At 70.2% G+C, this 1,445-nt stretch overlaps 1 protein-coding gene across 1 annotated transcript in view; it reads right to left on the minus strand.

Moving 5' to 3' along the window:
* Positions 1-494, minus strand: part of IL11 (interleukin 11) — a 4,434-nt gene extending 3,940 nt beyond the window's left edge. Inside the window, exon 1 of the mRNA XM_007957272.1 lies at positions 488-494. Within this exon, the coding sequence (XP_007955463.1) occupies positions 488-494 (7 nt within the window). The remainder of the gene's footprint in view (positions 1-487) is intronic.
* Between the last annotated feature and the right edge of the window lie 951 nt (positions 495-1,445).

Below are 1,445 nucleotides of genomic sequence, written 5' to 3' on the forward strand. Positions count from 1 at the left end.
GTCCGGCGGCGGCCGCGGCTGCTGTCTGGCTGCAGCCCTCTCTCCTCCTCCGCGCTGGCCTGGGGTCCCCCGGCTTCCCTCCCTGGCTGGGCTCCCTGCCTCAGTTTCCCTCCGGGCACCCGTCTGTCGGGGTCTCCGGGTGCCCGCGCCTCTGGGTGCGCGCCCACTCTCCGGGGGAGTCGGGGTCACCTGCTGGCTCTGCCTGTCCCCGCCGGGGAGCCCCTGTGTCCCCTCCGGCCGGCGTCTGGGGCTCCGCGCCCCGACTCTGCCCTCCGCCTGTGTCTGCCTCCCCGTCCCCCCGGGCTCCAGGGCTCGGGCTCGGGTCTTCCCTGGAGTCCGCCCTGCTGCCCGCCTCCGACGCCCCATCGCTCGCCCTTCCCGGCCTCCGGCTCCTGGTCCCCATCGGTCCCCTCTGCTGTCTGTCTGCTCTCTCCCACCGTCGGTCTCTTCCTCCCTCCCCGCCCCCCATGAACCTGAACCCACTTACAGTTCATGTCCCCACTGGGCCAGGGGTTCCCCAGGGTGGGGGTCAGGGCGCTAGGGGCCTTTAACCCTTCCCTGGCCGTCGGCGGCCCGGGGTCAGCTGGGCCGCGGCCGGGGGAGGGGAGGCATGAGCGGCGCGGGTGTGAGCGGCGCCCGGCAGTGAGGGCGTCCGGCCGCCCGGGGGCTTATATAGGGGGCCGGGGCGGCGGCGGGGGGCAGGCGGGGGGCAGGCGGCGGGAGGGCGGCCTGGGAGGGCGGCCTGACGCATCCTGACTCACCCTCCCTGCCTGCCTTTTCCATTTCGCCGGGCGGCCGCGCAGGGCGCGCGCCTCGGAGGAGGCACGGAAGGAAAAGTTGGAAAAGTTGAAAAGGGAAGGGGGGGGTCGGAGAGGGGCTGGTGAGGTCATGGGCTGCCCCCCTTCCACCTCCTGGGCCCGGGCAGGCGCAGGCTGGAGAGCTGGGGCCCGGCTGTGGGGCGGGGGTCTGGGTGGGGGGTCCCAGGCGCTCAAAGAGCTGGGGAAGGGTGGCAACGCTGGCAGCAGGGTGCGGGCCTGGGAGCTGGAGGTGTGAGGAATGGACCTGGGGAGAGACAGAGACTGCGGGGCACACAGACAGAGACACAGGATGAAGACGCAGAGACACAGAGACAGAGAAGGAGCGCAGGACAGAGAGGAATGCGGCGCAGAGATGGAGAGACTGAGGAGAGAGACAGAGACACAGAGAGACGGAGACCGTGGGGGAGGCAGACTGGGGAGACAGATGGGGCTCGCCTGCCACAGTGGGGACCGAAAGGAGAGATTCCAGGAGTCTCCAGTCAGGTAGCAGCAGGAGATAGCAACCCACGTGTGGAGACCCAGAGAGACCCGAGAGGAAGGGGCCAGAGACATGGGGACAAAGAGAGAACGAGAGACAGACACAGAGAGACAGAGACGCAGAGAGAGGAGGCCGAGGGAGGACTCGCA

Source organism: Orycteropus afer, unplaced genomic scaffold, assembly GCF_000298275.1.
Source record: "Orycteropus afer afer isolate SDZICR_OR568_19922 unplaced genomic scaffold, OryAfe1.0 scaffold00726, whole genome shotgun sequence".
Lineage (NCBI taxonomy): Eukaryota > Metazoa > Chordata > Mammalia > Tubulidentata > Orycteropodidae > Orycteropus > Orycteropus afer.